The following is a 17,027-nucleotide window of genomic DNA, read 5'->3' on the forward strand; positions in this document are numbered from 1 at the left end:
GTCCTCCAATCTAAACTAGATGCCCGCAATCTCACACAAATTATCAAGGAACCCACCAGGTACAACCCTAAATCCGTAAACATTGGCACCCTCATAGATATTATCCTGACCAACTTGCCCTCCAAATACACCTCTGCTGTTTTCAATCAGGATCTCAGCGAACACTTCCTCATTGCCTACATCCACTAAGGGTCCGCGGTCAAACGACCACCCCTCATCACTGTCAAACGCTCCCTAAAACACTTCAGCGAGAAGGCCTTTCTAATCGACCTGGCCCGGGTATCCTGGAAGGATATTGACCTCATCCCGTAAGTCGAGGATGCCTGGTCGTTCTTTAAAAGGAATTTCCTCACCATCTTAAATAAGCATGCCCCTATCAAAAAATGTGGAACTAAGAACAGATATAGCCCTTGGTTGACTCCAGACCTGACTGCCCTCGACCAGCACAAAAACATCCTGTAGCGGACTGCATTAGCATCGAATAGTCCCTGCGATATGCAACTTTTCAGGGAAGTCAGGAACCAATACACGCAGTCAGTCAGGAAAGCAGAGGCTAGCTTTTTAAAACAGAAATGTTCATCCTGTAGCTCTAACTCCAAAAAGTTTTGGGACACTGTAAAGTCCATGGAGAATAAGAGCACCTCCTCCCAGCTGCCCACTGCACTGAGGCTAGATAACACGGTCACCACCGATAAATCCATGATAAACGAGAATTTCAATAAGCATTTCCCTACGTCTGGCTATGCTTTCCTCCTGGCTACCCCAACCCCGGCCAACAGCTCCGCACCCCCGCAGCTACTTGCCCAAGCCTCCCCAGCTTCTCCTTCACCCAAATCCAGATAGCAGATATTCTGAAAGAGCTGCAAAACCTGGACCCGTGCAAATTAGCTGGGCTAGACAATCTGGACCCTCTCTTTCTAAAATTATCCGCCGCCATTGTTGAAACTCCTATTACCAGTCTGTTCAACCTCTCTTTCGTATCGTCCGAGATCCCTAAAGACTGGAATGTGAACGCAGTCATCCCCCTCTTCAAAGGGGGTGACACTCTAGACCCAAACTGTTATAGACCCATATCCATCCTGCCCTGCCTTTCTAAAGTCTTCGAAAGCCAAGTTAATAAACAGATCACTGACCATATCGAATCCCACCATACCTTCTCCGCTGTGCAATCCGGTTTCCGAGCTGGTCACGGGTGCACCTCAGCCACGCTCAAGGTACAAAAAGATATCAAAACCTTCATTGATAAAAAACAGTACTGTGCAGCCGTCTTCATCGACCTGGCCAAGGCTTCGACTCTGTCAATCACTGTGTTCTTATCGGCAGACTCAACAGCCTTGGTTCTCAGACAGAGTTCAGTGTGTCAAATCAGAGGGCTTGTTGTCCGGACCGCTGGCATTCTCTATGGGGGTGCCACAGGGTTCTATTCTCGGGCAGACTCTTTTCTCTGTATATATCAATGATGTCGCTCTTGCTGCGGGTGATTCCCTGATCCACCTCTACGCAGATGACACCATTCTGTATACATCTGGCCCTTCTTTGGACACTGTGTTAACTAACCTCCAAATGACCTTCAATGCCATACAACACTCCTTCCGTGGCCTCCAACTCCAACCGTTCGCTGCCCAACCAGCATCACTACTCTGGAAAGTTCTGACTTAGAATATGTGGACAACTACAAATACCTAGGTGTCTGGTTAGACTGTAAACTCTCCTTCCAGACTCATATTAAGCATCTCCAATCCAAAATTAAATCTAGAATCAGCTTCCTATTTCGCAACAAAGCCTCCTTCACTCATGCTGCCAAACATACCCTCGCAAAACGGACTAACATGCCGATCCTTGACTTTGACGATGTCATTTACAAAATAGCCTCAAAAACTCTACTCAGCAAATTGGATGCAGTCTATCACAGTGCCATCCATTTTGTCACCAAAGCCCCATATACTACCCACCATTGCAACCTGTATGCTCTTGTTGGCTGGTCCTCGCTACATATTTATCGCCAAACCCACTGGCTCCAGGTCATCTATAAGTCTTTGCTCGGTAAAGCTCTGCCTTATCTCAGCTCACTGGTCACCATAGCAACACCCACCCGTAGCATGCAGGTCGCAATGGTGGTATATCCAGCAGGTATATTTCACTGGTCATCCCCAAAGCCAACACCTCCTTTGGCCCCCTTTCCTTCCAGTTCTCTGCTGCCAATGACTGGATCGAATTGCAAAAATCGTTGAAGCTGGAGAGTTATACAGTAGTTAGTGAGTTCCCTCACTAACTTTAAACATCAGCTATCTGTGCAGCTAACCGATCGCTGCAGCTGTACATAGCCCATCTGTAAATAGCCCACCCAATCTAACTTCCTCATCCCCATATTGTTTTTATTTACTTTTCTGCTCCTTTGCACACCAGTATTTGTACTTGCACATCACCATCTGCTCATCTATCACTCCAGTGTTAATTTGCTAAATTGTAATTACTTCGCTACTATGGCCTATTTATTGCCTTACCTCCTCACGCCATTTGCACACACTGTATATAGACTTTCTTTTTTTCCCTATTGTGTTATTAACGGTACGCTTGTTTAATACATGTGTAACTCTGTGTTGTTGTTTGTGTCGCACTGCTTTGCCTTATCTTGGCATGTCTAAAGTCATCTTTAGACATGTTGTACTTTTCTTCAATGTAGTTTTGTAATTGACTAAAAGCAGACAACAAGAAAATTGCGTTTGAAAAAGGTTACGTTTTTGCTGTGAGCCACTGAGGGAAACCTAGGTTTACAGGTTGTTTTCCCCACAGGCGGCCTGAGCCGTGACTTTCTATCTAATACCAACTGGGAGTGTGAAGTTGGCTGGCTAGCTAGCAAACGTAGCTACACACAATAATACGAAAGTCAATATCAGCATGTGAAGTAGCTAGTTAGCTGTAAAATCACCTAAACAAACTGCACTATCAATTTAGGAGTTTACAATCTCACCATGTTCAACCTGCAGATTGTGTGCTTCGCATTGGAGTCTGACGTTTGCAACAGCACCATGCAATGCACCCTGGATTGAAGAGGACACATCTGGTTCACCCTCTGTTAAATTACACATATCTCGAGGTAGGAATATCTAAATCTATATATATATATATATATATATATATATCTATATATATATATGATCAATGGCTTATTCGAGAGAATGATGACATCAGACAGTATTGAAATCTGACCTGTATGATAGATATTTTTGCGATCTAAAAGTAATCTTCCTATTAACTTCCAGTGTAGTGAGAGCATCTTTTACACAATGCTACGTCATACCGACTGTATTTCTGCCTGCATGAACAGCAAGAACTCAGCAAGAGCTCGATACACTCTTAGAAAAAAGAGCTCCAAAAGGGTTACTTCGGCTGTCCCCATAGGAGGACCCTTTTTTGGTTCCAGGTAGAACCTTTTTTTGGTTTCAGGTAGAATCCTTTTGGTTCCATGTAGAACCCTTTGTAGAAAGGGATCTTCAAGGAACCCAAAAGGGTTCTACCTTGAACCAAAAATGGTTTTTCAAAGGGTTCTCCTAGGGGTGCAGCCAAAGAACCAATTTGGGTTCTAGATAGCACCCTTTTTTCTAAGAGTGTAGAACATCACTCGGAGATGCCCAAAAATTATATAACATTCAAAATGGGTGAACCTTTCCTTTTAAGAGGGCATACACACTTCCTTTATATCCACTACTATTCCATCTGGTTGGGATACCCTGTAAAACCACACATTTCACTGCACCTATCCAGTGTGTGACAATAAAACATCTTTATTTTATTTAACCACAGAGTTAAAGTTAACAGCCCTCGAAGCTCCTGATACAGCTGAAGACACGTCTGCAATATCTGGATGTTGTTTAATAATGGCCCTAAGGTTTATTATGTTCCCCTGCAAAGACCAATACTCTTTTTTGTTGTCCATGTCTCTGTCCCTCTGTTTCAGCTTTACATATACTACATGTCTTCGTGTAGACCCACTTTCCAAGTCACAAAGGCTCAAAATACCTTCTTAGATGGCAGTGTCTACTGTATGTCATTTTAAAATTTTGTGTGAAAAGAATATTTGTGTCACATCTTACCCAACAACCCTCTGATACCTCACTTTTACCGAATAACCATGGTCTTTCATCCTCCTGGAATAAATATGAAATTCACTTTAAACAAGATCCGCTAATTAACATGATTAGCTAATAAACAAAAGCAATTTGAGCTAAAATTATCAGAAGTGCGTATGAATTTGCCTTGTTTATTATTGCTGTCATTTGCCACTGCAGCTTTATTTGTGCAGTGTTGTGTATGCACCCCTTGGGAAGGGAACATTACTCTTTCATCAGATCAAATGAAGTGAAACGGAGTGATTCCAGGAAGAGCCAATTAAACTGTTCAAAGACATTTATTATGGTGAGGATTATGAAATCATTTTCATTGGGTGGAGTGTGTTAGAGGGTGTGAATGTGTGTGATTATGCTGAGCAAACTCATAAAGTAGCAGTGCTTGAGTGTACACTAATACACTCAAAGTACACTCAAGCATTAAATTGCCTCTATACCATTCTCACATGTACAATACCATACATTTAACTTAAACGTACAGTTCAACGAGCATTCTTTAATCCTGCTCTTTTAAAATTATGCATATATAAATCAGAATTTTACTTAAACACACAATTTTTCCCTCTGCCTTTCATTCTCGCTGTCCACTTTCCTCCTCATGTGATACACTCATGATCTTTGCAGCGTGCCATTGGGACTCATTAACAGACATCATTCTCCAAACTCTGCCAGCTTTAAACCACAACCAAGCTGACAAGCAGAGTAAAGAATGATCTGAACTCTGACCTTGAAAAAACCTGACAACATCCCCGTGCTCCATTTAGATCCAGTCACAGTGTGTGATTTGAACACACCAAATGCTCTGTCCCCACCCCACCATACATCTCCTCTGTCCTGGCCCATTAAGAAAGATACAAGTGTTGCTCTGTTGTCAAAAAGGAGGAAAATATCAAACAAATACATTAATAGTGTCATGTTCTAAAAATATATATCTGAGCAGTTTACATACAGTGGAGTTCAGATTCGCCTTGTGCCTATGAGTTGGCAGTGTCACTAAATGGCTATTGTTTAGAGAGAAGAAAATCCCTTTTAAGGATGAAAGTCAAGCCTAACAACACACAGAGGGGCTGTCCCAAATACGGCATGTCTTTCTGTGAGAGCGAATGTAAAACAGACAAAATTACGTAATGTGGGATTTGCTAAAAACGGGCTAACCTTCAAACGTTTCCAGATTATTGATATTGACAGAGTGAAACAAAAACGAAATGGGTCTGGCTGGGGCTTTTAAAAATCAAAGAATCTGTTTCATATATAACTACCCAGCAGTGGAGGAGCTCAAGACTTATGCTATTCATTACCGGGAAAGGAGAAATCACAGCGACCTATAAATAAATGAATGCATGAATAAACACACCCATACATCAATAAACCATAATGCATTCCAATAGATTACGCTCCAGTTACATTTGATGGGATTGAGTTAACCAAAGAGCTATTGTGACGACTTTGTCATGTAAAATCTTTGAGCATTAAACTGTGGTGGTGATAAATAATAAATGTATACTCATTTCAAATAGGTCAGGGCATGCTTTTCCACTACCTATTGTCTGTTTGTAGGGTAATTTATTCCACTGAGAGATAGTGAGATGTTTCCCTCGCTGAATAACACAGATGCCTTCCTTCTTCATTGTACCGTGATGAGGAAGTAGTGTTAGTAAGAGTGATGCTATTTACGATACTCATAAACGATGTTCAAAAATACCAACATTCCTCTACCTGCAAATATGATAGGAGCAAAAGACTGCCCACACAACGCACTTAAAGGGGAAGTTCATCCATTTTTGCATGTGGCCTTATTTTCACTCAAACTTCCCATTTAAAATACAAACTTCAAGGGTGTGTAATATCATCCCTCATGACTCATTGACTCCAGGCCCCAGCATACTACTGCACAACCTCTATACGATGTGTTGTGTAGGAATTAAGCGACTTCAAGAGCCTGTGAAAGTCCTCTCCTTACTCTCTCTGTCCAGATAAATCATACCTCTCCAGGCTGTTTAATGTACAGACAAAAGTCCTGTAATAATGTACAGACAAAAGGCCTGTAGTAATGTGCATCTGGGAAGCTTGTTTCTGATTAGGATACAAAACAAGGGATATTATGCTTCACCACACAGTCATGCTATCAGTGGACTGAAAATGCTTTTAATTCAGTACCAATGTGAGGTTCTTCTTAACATGAAAACATTTTTTTTCACATGCTTAAATCCTTAATCCTTAATGTTTCATGATATGGCATATGGATGATAAAAAATGCATGACCATGATTAACACAGTTCCGAATTGATGGGAGGTTCAGAAAGATAAGAAAATTACATCTCTATGATTACCCAAATACATTAAAACAGTGGCAGCTATATAGCCTGATTTTAGCTTTGGAAGAAAGGTTTCAGAGCAGGAATTCTTCCAATCTATAGGGGAGCACATGTTAACAGTTTAGCAGGATAAACATGGGCCTGTCTTAGGCAATCTCCAGCTCTACTGGGATTCAGTGGAGGGGAGTGACACAGGCACACAAAGGAAATCACTCCTTTATCAGTGTGTTTATATTCTGCTCTCATCCTGGCCATGCTACAGTGCTTTTACAGGAACATTTACAAAGTTTACACTCCAGAGCGAGTGCCCTTCAATTCACAATACGATAAAAATAGAATCTCTTTAGGATCTATGCATCTGGGTAGCATTAATATCCAGCAATAAATCTTTCCCCCCCGAGGATTACTAAAAGGATTCAGATGGATTCCAGAAAATGTTCCACTTTAATAAACATAAAACCCCAAAATCTGAGCGGAAACATTTGAAACAGGCAAACAATAACAACAGTTTTTGCACAAAAACATATAGATTTTATCTCCTTCCCAGACATAGCAGTTTGAATAAAAGACTAAACGAACGAATGAGCCTGTAGTTTCACCTCAAACATAAGTACCTCATCAGCTTTCAAAACACTGTTTATTTAAGCAATGGGTATTATGTTTCTCAGAGGTGGGGGCGAGGAGGGTAAGCAACATTATTACTTTGTCGCAGGAAAATAAGAAGAACTTGTCTCACAATATTCTCAAAGCATGGTTCCACTGTTGCCAGGCATGTAATTATACCAATGTTCAAGACAACATGTTCTCTCACAGCATATTCCAACCACAGAATTACAATTTTAGTATGATTACCACAGAGCAAAGTTAATCTTACTGCCTCTAACTATCTCCCAGAGGAAATGTCTTGGAACGCTAACATTTCTTCAAACCTTTCTTTGTAGACTATGTTATGTAATGACTCATTTTTCTTCCGTCATATCTGTGTGGTTGTACAGAAGAGTATGTTCACAGAAAATATGATAATAATATGCAATAGTCACATTGTCATCATCCTCTCCACAGTTTGGTAGAAATGAGGCTAGATGAATATGGAAATAGGAAGTAAGTACATGATACTAAGTGACATCATGTCAAGCTGCCCTGCTATTACACGGGCCTTGAGTAACCAAACCAAAATAAACCCTTAACGTTCTCTAAATGACAGTGGCACTCCTTGGTCCTCTCTAGATAGCAGCATTTTAATTATTAGCAGTGTTCCAGTAGTTCTGCAGTGACACAAATGACATTCTGTCCACACACCGTGAGGTGGCTGTCAATTCACTTGAATAAAAAAAGAACGTCTGTTAAATGGGCAATGCTAGAAAAAGACTTGGCCAATGTTAAAGGTCAGGATTAGCATTGGAAAAGCATAAATACAATCGTTTCCAGTCACTTCTAGCTTTAACAACGGCCCATTATTCACTGCCCCTGGCACTTGACCTAATACAAATCTGGATTAAACATGGGTGAATTTAATGTTTCCTAACACGAATGAAACACATATTAATGTGGTGTACTGAAAGAAGTGGTGTTTACGTAATGACACTTCAGTCAGAGAGTGAAAAAGACTTGTGCCTGAATGCGGTGTGACACTTACATGTGCTGGCACAATGAGCCAACAGTATGAGCAGCAGGAGAATGTGAGCTTGCTATTCATTCATACCAGATTTTCCTACGCATAAAACAGTTTCCCCTCACCTCCTCATTTTTCTTTTAAAATTAAATTACCACACAGACAATCTCTCCATTTTTTTTTACCTGTTCCACAATTACGGTGAGTTAAGCTATAATTCAAAAGGTCCAAAGAGTTAAGCTATAAAAAAAAATGGGTTAAAGCCAGCCGTTTTTATCTCAATATCAAATCAATTATGTACGTTACTGTGATTGTTTTAAATCAAAATGGTGAAAAAGAAACAAAAGCAGCTTTTTAGCAAAGATCAATTTCTCAAGCACAGCGCGCACTGTGCCCGGCCCACCACAGGAGTCGCTAGTGTGCAACGAGACAAGGATATCCCTTCCGGCCAAACCCTCCCTAACCCGGACGACGCTAGGCCACTTGTGCGTCACCCCATGGACCTCCCGGTCACGGCCGGCTGCGACAGAGCCTAGGCTCGAACCTAGAGTCTCTGGTGGCACAGCTAGCACTGCGATGCAGTGCCTTAGACCACTGCGCCACCCGGGAGGCCCTGACTTACCACTATGTTTAGCTAACTGTGCAAAGTTTCTACCGGTAGCTTGCAAAGTAAACATTACCAGCTAACAGTACATCGGAAAATGCGCCCTTATGCTGCTTGACAGGCAGAACCCACAAAGGATAGGAAATTAACCTAAATCACTCACACTTGACAGGTATAGTTCACTTTGAATTTATATTACACAAATATCAAATTAATGGTGGCCAATATTGAGAGATGATAGAGCTAAATGTGCGCAATTGTTTTTCCTAGAATAATCAGAACTGTGTAGTTCTGACTATTCTCTTCAAGAGCTGATGATATTACAACCAAATAGTTCACTTATTTTTTTATATCCTTAAAAATGGCACGCAGTTGTCAATGGTTTTAGTGAAGCTGGGGTTCTCCCTGCAGGCAAATCAAACGCTCTGCGCCATATTGTGACGTGTTATTGAACGACCTATAAATAATTTACCGCCTGATGATGTCACTAGGGAGGCCAAAACTCCATCCCACCAAAACAGGCTGAAATTTCAGTAGGTCTTTTCAAACCGCTCTCACACTAAAAGGTCATTATTATAATTTTCACAATTTCACAGGCTTATTCCAATCTCATACTGTGGAAATATATATATAACATAGGAAAATCACTGGGCTGCACTGGGCCTTTAAACAAAGACTATCTTAAGGACAGATGATACTCATCAGTATGGTGTGTTTTGCAGTGTTGGGGTCAGTTCCATTTCAATTGAGTCCGTTTTGGAAGTGAACTGAATCATCTCAGGTCCACATAGGGAATTTCAATTCAAGGTCACATAGAGACTTTCAATTCAATCCATCCCTCGAAGTGACTTGAATCAAAGTGGAAGTGACCTCAACCCTGTGCGGTGTTCAGTCGGCGCAAAATTGGAGAAAACCTTTTAAAGCGGAACAGGTGCTTCCTGCACCCTAGCATTTTGGGACTTACCGAACTCGTCGCAGACACTCTCGTTCTGCAGCAGGGTGGGGTGTTCGAAGGTGTCCCTGCAGTAGAGGATGCGTGTTGTGCTGTGTAGTGAGGCGATGCCGCCCAGAGCCAGCACGGTGTGGTTCGTCAGCAGGGCCGACGGCTGCTCTCTGAGCCGGGCCAGGACAGAGCGGTAACGGCAGTACTGGGGATAGCTCAGCACCAGAACCTTCCTGCCGTCATCTTCCTGGCCTGGAGCAAAACAATATTTCAAACAAACAGTCAGCCCTAGTTCCAAACAAATATAGTTTAAACCCACCCCCAACCCCTGATAATGACACATTTCACTTCAATACGGGAATGAGTACGACTTGATAATAGCAGAGGCAAATGTCAAGACAACTAAAATATCTTCACATCTAGATATGCAGGTGTTAATAAGCAACTTATAAGTAAATTCAAGCAGCAGTTTTCCCAGGATTTCTCACTTTAGGAAAACAACCATGTAAGAAATGCCCCTTAACACCTCTTGGGGCTAGGGGGCAGAATTTTCACTTTTGGATAAATAGCGTGCCTAATTTAAATTTTTTTCCCTCTCTCTGAGTTGTCCTTGCCCATGGATATTTCTTTGGAACCTGTAATCATTTCCTACCGCTTCCACTGGATGTCACCAGTCTTTGGAATTTGGTTGAGGTTATTCCTTTGTGCAATGAAGAAGTAGGCCAACTAGAAACTGGGTACATTTTTGTGAGTTGCGCAAGACGTGAAAAGTGGCGCTGGTTTGTTTTCATTCCTGTATTGAACACAGATTGCCCCGTCTACAATTAGATCGATTATTAACATTTAAAAATACCCAAAGTTGTATTACAAAAGTAGTTTGAAATATTTTGGCAAAGTTTATAGGCAACTTTTGAAATATTCTGTAGTGACGTTGCGTTTTTTGTAAGCTGTTTTTTTCTGGATCAAACGTGCTTTATAAATGGACATTTTGGATATATATGGACAGAATTAATCGAACAAAAGGACCAATTGTGATGTTTATGGGACATATTGGAGTGCCAACAAAAGAAGCTCGTCAAAGGTAATGCATGTTTTATATTTTATTTCAGCGTTTTGTGTAGCGCCTGCAGGGTTGAAATATGCTAACTCCTTTGTTTACTGCTGGTGCTATCATCAGATAATAGCTTCTTATATGCTTTCGTCACTACACTACACTGCAGTACACAGATCCTATAGCCTCATATTTATTTTACCTTCATTTAACTAGACAAGTCAGTTAAGAACAAATTCTTATTTTCAATGACGGCCTAGGAACAGTGGGTTAACTGCCTTGTTCAGGGGCAGAATGACAGATTTTTACCTTGTCAGCTCGGGGATTTGATCGTGCAACGTTTAAGTTACAGGTCCAATGCTCTAACCGCTAGGCTACCTGCCATCCCAATCTATAAGCATATCATGCAATTGTGTGACAGGAAAAACAATATATTTTATAGTGGTGAAATATACTAGTATTGAGCCCAAACAAGTACTGTTAGCCTTGAAAGAATAACATATACCCCTTTGTCCATCTAAGCATAAAAATCCACCATGTATGCAACCTTCGTACAGAAGAGTAAGGTTGAGTTGGTCAAATTGGTAGACCAGTACAATGGAAACCTTACACACATAGAAATTAAACACTATTTGACCATCCTCTCTCTCCCTACTCCTCTCTTTCACTCTGCATACAGTATAAGTATAGACTGAATATGTTGAATAATCCCTGGATGGCATTTCTTCGCTAATATCCAGCCAGAGGTGTAATCCATAATGAGGTTTTGAATGTAGGCATTCTATAGTAGCACCTACTCAAACATTCCACAATATAACAATGAGACTTTTAATATGAAGTACCTGAACTAGGTTCTGGGCGATATGGAGAATAATTCATCATAGCTATCAATATTATTGACTGTTGATGATAATAATTTATATGAAATATGATCTGAATATAAAATTTGCATTTCTATTGAACAAGGATTGGTGGCACACCTTGCTCCAATTTGGTGTCCACAGCCCAGCCCTATTAGATACCATAGTCCAATACAGGTACCTTTCACAGACAACAGAGCCAGATAACTACACATTAATAATACTTCAAAGGGCAGGCAATGAAAGCCCCCATCCTCAAACACACACAGCACAGATGTGTGTTTCTGTGGTCGTATGCAATTACTGCTTGGTGGCACATGGTTTGTTTCCAAATGTCAAGGATTCTATTTGAACTAGCCAACTATGGAACCTGGCAATCTCCTGAGGGCCCTCCCAGCATTCTTTTGATTATATTCAATTTGGGGAAGAAGCCATGGGGGATTTACTGTATAGTAGGACTAAGTGTGTGTGTGTGTGTTTTGGTTCTTCTAACATTGTGGGGACCTAAAATTCCCAAAAGTCCCCACAAAGATAGTAAAACAAGAGAAATTCTCCCATGTCCCCATCAGGACAGAGGCTATTGTAAGCTTAGGGGTTAGGTTTAGGGTTAGGGTTAGGAGTTATGTTTATGGTTTGGGTTAAGGTTAGGGTAAGGGTTATGTTTAGGGGAAAATAGGATTTTGAAAGGAAATTCATTTTAGGTACCGACGAAGATTGAAGAAGAAAATGTGTGGTGTGTGCAAGAGAGTGTGTGTGTGTAATGCAATGTAATGGTACATAATGTAATATAATGGTATATAATGTAATGGTAAATAATGTAATGGTATATAATGGAATGGAATGGTATGTACACACTTAATGTCCCTTTGTTCATCAAATCTGATCTTTTCAAATAAAGGATCTTTACATATAAATTTGAATTGGCTGGGGCCTTAGCTCTGTCACTAGAGAGTTGAAAGACTGAGAGAAACAACATTATGCCAGTTTCTCTTTCTCTCTCTTTACTAAAGCAGCTGGTTTTGACAAGCAGCCTTTAGTGTAGGACCTAGAGGCCCTTCTGTGATGATTAAACTACCATGTAACGTGTGTGTGTATATATGTATGTATGTATATATATTTTTTTAATGCATCGTCAAGTCATCTCAAAGCTAACATACACAACAGGGTCTGTATCATCAGCATAAATACAATGTGACAGGATGTCATCATAACCATTCAAGACGGTTCATTATTATTCATAACCGAGGACATATAAGAGTGTATTACAAAATATGCTATTCAACCGTAATTATACAGCAGATGGATTATAGTGCCTGCATAAGCAAGTACAGAACTCCAATTCCAAGACAACTCAAGGTCAAGGTCGGTGATTCTGGGATATAGGCCTACTATTTATAATACTGCTGCTTCCTGCATCACCATTACTCTGAACAACCATAGGCAATGAGAGCTTTTTTGCTTTCCACTTCTCCGGTCAATGCTAGCAACCCTTTCAAACCTACTTCTGGGTTTCCTTCAACAGAGATTACATGATGAAGAATAAAGGAACATCTATTTTCCAACACAAACTCCAAGAAAATGTTTTATTCTAGGTAACAGCCCAATGTATTAACGAAATTGGTGTTGTATGGCTTACATTTCAAACAAGCTTAAAATCTTTACACCAGGGGGAAAAACTATTTCAAACACCGTGAGTGAAGTTCTGTTCACTGAGGCAAAAATGCTGAAAAACATTATTCTCATACTATCTTTCAGTCACTAAGTCCTAAATCACTCACTCGGCTGAAATTTGCTGTTGTCAACATTTCCACATCATCTAACCAGACAAGGAATTTACTGGAGCCTAGTCTTATGAGCCAATAGCGACACATTGATATCTGTTCTTACAGTAGGTACCGCACGGATATCAAAACAAAATGTAAAGCTTATCAAAGTACAGGGAATAAACTAGGGAAACTGGACAAGGAGACTATTTTGTATTCTCTCCCCATCCACTGCCTTTTTTTGCTGTTCAGCTCTGTATTGATTTCAGAGGTTGCCCTGTTTCCATTTACCCAAGACTCCTTTCATAATGTATAACACCTCTCTGATTCATCCGCCTCTCTTTCCTGCAGCATCTACGGTTTTCATAAAAAGGACGTGACACAGAGAGCTATATGCAGGCTGGCTCTCAAGCTGTTTGTCTTTATTGAACCAAAAAAGCATGGCATCTGCCAGTAATAAATATTGGACGGAATGCAAAAAGACAATCATATTTCAGTAACGACTAGCTTCTCCTCCCTAGGGAGATTTTCTTTTATCCCTTCATATTCATGACGCATAATGTAGCCACCATGATTCAATGGGCTCCAATCAAGTATTGACTCGCCTCTTCACAACAACCCATAATATCAGTTGCATCAAAACATTTCCTGGTTTAGATCAGCCTTAAGATAACTATTAGTCGCCGTTATATTCACAAGGCATATCTGTAAAGCCTTCAAAGGGAATGGTATTCTCACAAAAGGGCACAAACGCCCAGAGGAAATGTTCTATTAAAACTGTATGAAGGAAGGACAGCAGAGGGCTGCTCTCTCTGCAAGTTGGTTCCTGTTCTTAATTATCTAATGGCACTAAAGTGCCTCTTTCTGTTCTATTTTTTGGGGGGATTGGGGGAGGGGAGGGAGGGGAGGATGTCCCGAAACAAAAAAGAAATGTTTATATCATTTTCACCTCAATTTATTCAAGTGTGCTGCGCAAGAATTTAGGCCAGCTATATGCGTACAGAACACTTCTTAATTTGGTTCCAGATGTTCTCACAGTTTGCATTGAAAAATTGCAATAAACGACATTTTCAAAAACATACCCCCATTTCAAATGGTTTAGAAAAAAACAAGAGCACTTTCCCTGAGTTGATTTATGTGATTCTATTACATTAAACATTCCTTCCCCTAAGCGGGCTCTGCTCCCTAGCAACAAGCGCTAGCAGCTCTAATGTCATTGGCATGGGGCCAGTGTAAGCTGTCTGTGTTATTGATTGCTAGATTGAAAAGTTTGCATTTAATAGGCTCTGTAATACATGATAAAATTATTCAGAGCTCCTTGTGCCAAATTGGTTCCTTTGACTATCAAAGACTATGGCGGTTACAAACAAGGCAGCGTCCCAATGTTTCAGAGGTCTTTTAAGCCTGAACCAAATTATAGCTTCAACCCTGCATCGCCACAATCATACTCCAAACATGAGACCCATAATTGTATATACCAGCGAGGTATTACTGGTAGGAACAAGAAAGTCGACTTAGACAAGCAGAAACAGAGATTTTACAGAACTGACAGTCAATAGCTATTGTCTGTGGTAAACAGGCCTCAACATTGCACCTTGTTCTTTGTTTTATTCATCCAGAGAGATTAATGGCTCTGTTTGCCTTTCCCAATCTAGATACTGCACTGTTGCGCTACTCCTCATTCACAAATTATTAACAGTGGCCAGGCTGTTACATAGAAAACCTTGCCCAAAGGAGATTTTCAGTGTAAATGACTAGTTCTGAGGATGAAAAGAAGGTCAGGGGAAATCTGAGGCATTTAATTCCACTATTTCTATGTCTAAATCTAAAGGCCTTTTCTCCCATAAGATAATATACAATCTCTTCTGATGGACCGACCTTTCCATTTGTCACGCGGCGTTGTTCGACACAAACTCAATTGAGCAGCTGTGATCTTGGATCATAAAGATTATGACTGAGTTCCTGGCCTGTACATTCTCTGTGCATTCTGGAATAAAATGGATGTGATGTTTCCTTTAAATGTACCTTTAATGGGACACAGAGTTCCCACTTTAGTCGAGGTTTACATGGGAAGGGTAGAAAACTATTCATCTGAAGATTGGGAATTGGGTCAGAGGGAATTACATGTCATTCCTGACGAAACTTGCTGTGTATATTTCCTCAAAGCCCCCCATTGTAAATCATGGCAGACCACTGAGGGGATACAGACATAGAAAGGAACATGATTTAATATGTTTCAGTTAAGGACAGAAAGGAAAGGGGAGAAAACAACAGGCTATTCAGGACATGCATGTTTCCCATTCTAAGGACTATAATGAGAGAGGACTGGGTGGGGGCTGTCACTCAACAGAGCCCATTGTGAATTCCTGTCATTATGTAAGAACCTCTCATGTCAGCAGATCTGTACAGGGAAGCTTAAAATAAACAGTAAATAGGCTAAGCCAACTGGACCTATTTAAATAATTACATCCAGTACAATGAACAATTTACATGGATTAATGTAAGAACAACTACTGGAACATTTATTTCTACTAACGGAATAATGACATTAGCGCCATATTGATGAAACAGGTTTTTTTGTACCCCAAAAACCTTGAAGCGTTACATTTTAAAATATCCTATTAGCCCGTCTGTTCATATTGATGTGTAACACAACGCACAAATAAAACTGACAAACTTCCTCAAAAGATCCACTATCTATGCCTCAAAGAAACTGTTAACTTTTTAATGAGTTTTCACAAACATGACTGGGGGAAATGGTGGAGAGTAACAGAGCTGCTGAATAATACGGATTTACCAAGTGGCCAACACACAAAGGACGGAAATGAAATAACTGCCAGGACAACAGGACGGAAAACAGTCTATGAACTAGCCCTGTGCCTTTCTTTGTTCTCACAGGGAGAAGTATCATACTTTTTAAGAAACAACAAAACATTTCTCAAACTGTCCAAAAGTACTTCCCGAATTGGGTGATATTTTCCTCATGCAATGTAACACTTGTATGCGAAAACTAACCGTGCCATTTAAAATATGCACATTATTCAAGACGATGTACGAATACTGCAACTTGTGATTTATGTTAACTTTTTTTTAAACAATGTCAGTGGAAAGGCAATCATTTAACCTGAGTTTGACAGCCCTAATAACCCCCCACTGACAACAATTACATTGTTCCTATGCAGTGAATATGAATGGTAAAGCTGTTTTTGCAGTATGGGTTGCCCGCAGTGCAGATCTGATTGAATTCCAGGCTGTAACTGTAATGTGCACAAAAAGACTGCAACTGGAGCAGCTTGAAATGCATTCATAACACAGATGGACTAATATATGTTCTCATGAAATATTCAAGGACATTATGGTGGGATGATTGGCTGGCAATAAAAACTAAAGGGTAAGGCATACTGACTCAACAAGCCTTGGCAACCTATCTAATAAAAGCCACATTGTTTATTCGCAAGTAAAATGAATGCCCCCAGGTTGAAATTAATAATGTCACTATGATGGCTTTAAGAGAAGGGTATGTGTGTGGGTGGGTGTCTGAGTATTTGGGTCTGTCTGTGCGTCCATGTTGATGTCTATTTTTATAGTTTTTTTCTGTTCAACTTTAACAAAACTAATCCAATCAAGGCAACCAGATTAGGGAATATTTTAATGGAATAATGCTCCCTCTATGTCACTAGCATAGCGTGTGAGTGTTATAGTAGCTGTTTGGGATGCCTTTTATGTTCTAGGAGAGGTCACATCAATAACAA

At 40.4% G+C, this 17,027-nt stretch overlaps 1 protein-coding gene across 1 annotated transcript in view; it reads right to left on the reverse strand.

The window, feature by feature from the left end:
• LOC115136513 (AT-rich interactive domain-containing protein 5B-like) overlaps window positions 1-17,027 on the reverse strand; it is a 63,097-nt gene that overhangs the window by 34,322 nt on the left and 11,748 nt on the right. The window contains exon 4 of the mRNA XM_065023141.1: window positions 9,623-9,853. Within this exon, the coding sequence (XP_064879213.1) occupies window positions 9,623-9,853 (231 nt within the window). The remainder of the gene's footprint in view (window positions 1-9,622; window positions 9,854-17,027) is intronic.

This window comes from Oncorhynchus nerka, linkage group LG10 (assembly GCF_034236695.1).
Source record: "Oncorhynchus nerka isolate Pitt River linkage group LG10, Oner_Uvic_2.0, whole genome shotgun sequence".
Lineage (NCBI taxonomy): Eukaryota > Metazoa > Chordata > Actinopteri > Salmoniformes > Salmonidae > Oncorhynchus > Oncorhynchus nerka.